This window comes from Ammodytes marinus (assembly GCF_949987685.1).
Source record: "Ammodytes marinus genome assembly, chromosome: 23".
Classification (NCBI taxonomy): Eukaryota; Metazoa; Chordata; class Actinopteri; order Uranoscopiformes; family Ammodytidae; genus Ammodytes; species Ammodytes marinus.
The window spans coordinates 10,368,876-10,372,657 of NC_137227.1; the positions used below are offsets into that span (position 1 = coordinate 10,368,876).

A 3,782-nucleotide genomic window follows, 5' to 3' on the forward strand; every position below is an offset into this window, starting at 1 on the left:
ATTTTCTCTGCTGTTTTCACATGATGTTGCTATCTAACTATAGCTAACCAATGTGATAAGTCACCATAAGGAATTATGATTTGTACACTACTTAATGTTTACAAGTGATCATTAAATGTGCCAGTTGAGATTTGAATGCTCAGTGTTGGTTTTCGTCTAAACAAAAAATTGGTTAATAGAACTTTCACATTATTTTTTATGAAAGTGTGAGGGGAAGATTGTTATAAATTTCGTGTTTGTGTGTTACGGATAAAGGTTAAGTCAAGAAGTGGTTAGCTTAGCTTAACATGAAGACTGACCAACGTTTAAAAATACCCCTACTAACAGGTGTAAAGCTTAAAAATTATCACATTTCATCTAATTAGTTCAATCTGTACACAGTGTTAAACAACTATTTGTGAGTATATAGTGCTGGAATTATTTCTTGATGAACAACATTGTTGTTGTTCATGAAGCATTTAACCAAAACCTGTGTTCTCTGACAATTTATAGCCTGTGTAGCCAGAGATCCTACAAGTGCTGTGTTGATAACCCTTTGTTCTCCAAGCACTTGCTACATGAGTTAACTCCATTTAAAACTACAAATAGGCTAGTTCTTTTTACCATTAGTTGAAATACAAATAAAATTACTTGCAATGTTTTGATTGATTTACATTTTTTTTTAAATATGTGTTTATTAGTGTATTTGTGAACTTTAGAAAGAGATTGGTTAGCTATGTACCCCTGCTTTAACTCTATATGCTAAGCTAGGCTAACCAGGGGCAATGGTACTTACTCACGCATTCAGACTCTGTTCGTTTTATATTCATGTCTCTTAACCGTTTGTTGTTTGGTTGTTCGTTCAAGGTTTGACCATGCCATAATCATCTGACTCCGGCCCTAACCTTCATGAATGCTAGTGGAGCTGAGGAGATAACGCTGCTGAGGTCATGGATCATCATACCTCAGGCCAACACAGTCAACCCAGCCACGTCTTGAGCTTCCAGTGGCTTTCTTTTGCTTACCAGGACCTGGCAGAAATCCCCTACGAGACCATTCTAACATCAAAAGACACCCTGGAGGTGCTGGACCTAAGCTACAATCAGCTGGATGAGTATCCTTTCTTTAATGACCAGACGTTTAAAAGGCCAAGGAACCACACAGTCAACATGAAGTGTACCTTGGTTTCTTGCTAAAGAAATAAGTGCCCTTCTTTTCATGGTATCACAAGTATAGTTACTGCCTAAGGTAGATACAGTAACACCATCACCAAAGTGATTACAATTCACCGTGAAGAACATATGAATGGGTTTACCAAGTTTAATGGTTGGCGATAGTTCAACCAAAAAAGTAATTGAATTAGAGAATCATAGTCAACAGTCGTAGGGTATCATGGAGGTACAGTATGTACAAAATGTTATCGCAATCGTTCCAATTAATACCAAGCTATATCAGTCTGGACTCAATGTCTCCATACCTAAAGCCACATCTCATGCATGGCTAAAGACATACATTCATGCAATCTCTCGGAATGTGGGAAGAAACTGAGAGAACCAGGGTGTATGGAGGAAAAGTGAGAAGGTTCCAAGGGGCCAAGAGATGCATAGATGTGTATTGAGTCGGATCTATTGAGCTCCGGTCAGTGTGTTCTCCTTCATTCAGTCCTTATTGGAACCCTGCTCTGTTTGGTCAGCTGGAGAAGCTCAGCACTCTGATCCTGGACTGCAACAACTACACGTCTCACATCAAGTTCCCCTTCATGCCCAGTGTCACCACCGTGTGCATCAACAAGAACAAGATCAACAACCTGCCTGTGTTTGTGGAGGAAATCAGACGCAAGTTCCCGAGCATTAAGTGAGCCTAGGTTTGTTTTTACATTGAAGCTAGTGCATACATCCAGGGAATTTATTGACTTACCGGCTGCTTCATGCTTCCATATTTCCTTTCAAACACAGGATGCTCAGTATGATGAACAATGAGGCAGCACCTAGCTATTTCAACGGAGGAAGTCTGGACCAGTACAAAGACTACAGGTGAGCATTGCTGTCCTTTAATTCACTATTTGCAAATATATGCTGTCACTAGTTTTACAACCAGAATGAAGTATCACTTTGCAGCCCTGTGTATGCGATAATTTATCTCAAATTTTCAAGTTCCTGGTGCAGCAGTTGTGGCCTTTCAATGTTTGACATTTGTACTATGGCACCCCCAGCTGGCTCATCCATGTACAACCACGTTGCCTAATCTTGTTGTAATAGGATCTGAAAAATAAGGTCTTAAAAATACCAACTAATCAACAATCGACCTGTTGATTTCAAATACAGTGTTAATACACAACCTAGGCTCTGTAAATGGCCATGTTTCTAGCTACGGTGGGCCCCTTTGTTTACAGACCCTTTGTTTACATAGGAGTTACAGAGCCTGTGTATAAACTCTGGATTTTTTTTCAGCGCACGCCGCACACATAGCACGGACAGGTAGCGGATTGTGAGGAGATATTCACTGATTTCGGAAAAAAAAATTATTTTGACAACAAACAATTGCTGACTCCACCTTTTAATGAGGCCCAAACTCAGTAGCAATCACGTATATGTGGTCAAACTAATCCCACCCCTCTGATTCTGTACCAAATTGATTGTATAGCCTATTTTATTGTCTTGTTAACACCATATTTTCCCGTCGCCATTGCCTGTGCCTTCTCAGACAGTACGTCATCAGTCAGATCCCCGGTCTGGTGATTCTAGATGACACTGAGGTCCTGGAGAAGGAGCGAGACCAGGCCAGGAAAACCTACCGGCTGCAGCAGAGCAGACAAAGCAGCAGGAAGAGGAAGGAGGAATCGTCTAGGAAACATACGCACACGCAGAAAAAGTCCAACAAGCTCATATGACAATAATAGTATACGCCTTCCCTTAAAGGTAGAGTAAACGATTTTTGGAGAACACTTGTCGTCGAAATCACGTCATGTGAAAATCACACATAGTACGGACGGGTAGTGGATCACGAGGAGATATCTACTCATTTGGACAAAAGGTGATTTTGACAACATTCTCCAGAGTCACTGACTCCACCTTTAAAATCCCATGTTCCACTATTTGCCTGTTTCAACATATGTTTACATTATAAAAACTCTGTTTTATATAGCAGTATTATCAAATTAAAAATCGGAAAATTAAATGTCTTGTTCATCATTTTCCTACATCTTACCCAAAATTCAACCTTACATACTTTACAGCTTTTGAAAGTATGTATATATAGTGTCTACAATTAAAGCTGTGGTATATGGTTTCTGATTGGTCAAAGTTAACATGAGCTGTACACTTTGACCAATCAGAGCGAGGCTCCGATTCTCTGTTCTTATTGGCTGTTGGGACTATCCATTCACTTTGGCACGACTTTGTTGGTGTAGAGTGGCAGGGAGGGACCAAAGAGAACAAGTGGAGCGGTTGAGGTATTTGAATTTGAATCTCTATCCCAACTGCCATTTTCTCGCCAAATCCTCCACCCCAGCTTTGAATATTGAGTTCTGTTGACTTGAACAGTGCTTGATCATCAAGGAAAAGACTATTTATATATCTGTCAAATCATTCTGATGGAATAACGTTTTTGTCTATAGACTAGTTGGAGAATCAATAAGATCACAATAAATAAAGTGCAAACCTTCATAAACAAATGTCTCAGAAGAATCCTGAAAATCTACTGGCCGAACAAGATCAGCAACAACGATCTGTGGACAAGAACAAAACAACCCCCGGACAAAATTGGACGAAGAAGATGGAGATGGATCGGGCACACATTACGCA

At 40.0% G+C, this 3,782-nt stretch overlaps 1 protein-coding gene across 1 annotated transcript; it reads left to right on the plus strand.

Moving 5' to 3' along the window:
• The first annotated feature begins 890 nt into the window (after positions 1-890).
• On the plus strand, positions 891-2,980 carry LOC307268825 (leucine-rich melanocyte differentiation-associated protein). Its single transcript, XM_080051579.1, has 4 exons — positions 891-1,093; positions 1,642-1,833; positions 1,935-2,012; positions 2,683-2,980. Exons 1-4 carry the CDS (start codon positions 930-932, stop codon positions 2,867-2,869), a joined length of 621 nt encoding a protein of 206 aa, XP_079907705.1. The 5' UTR covers positions 891-929; the 3' UTR covers positions 2,870-2,980.
• Positions 2,981-3,782: the final 802 nt, after the last annotated feature.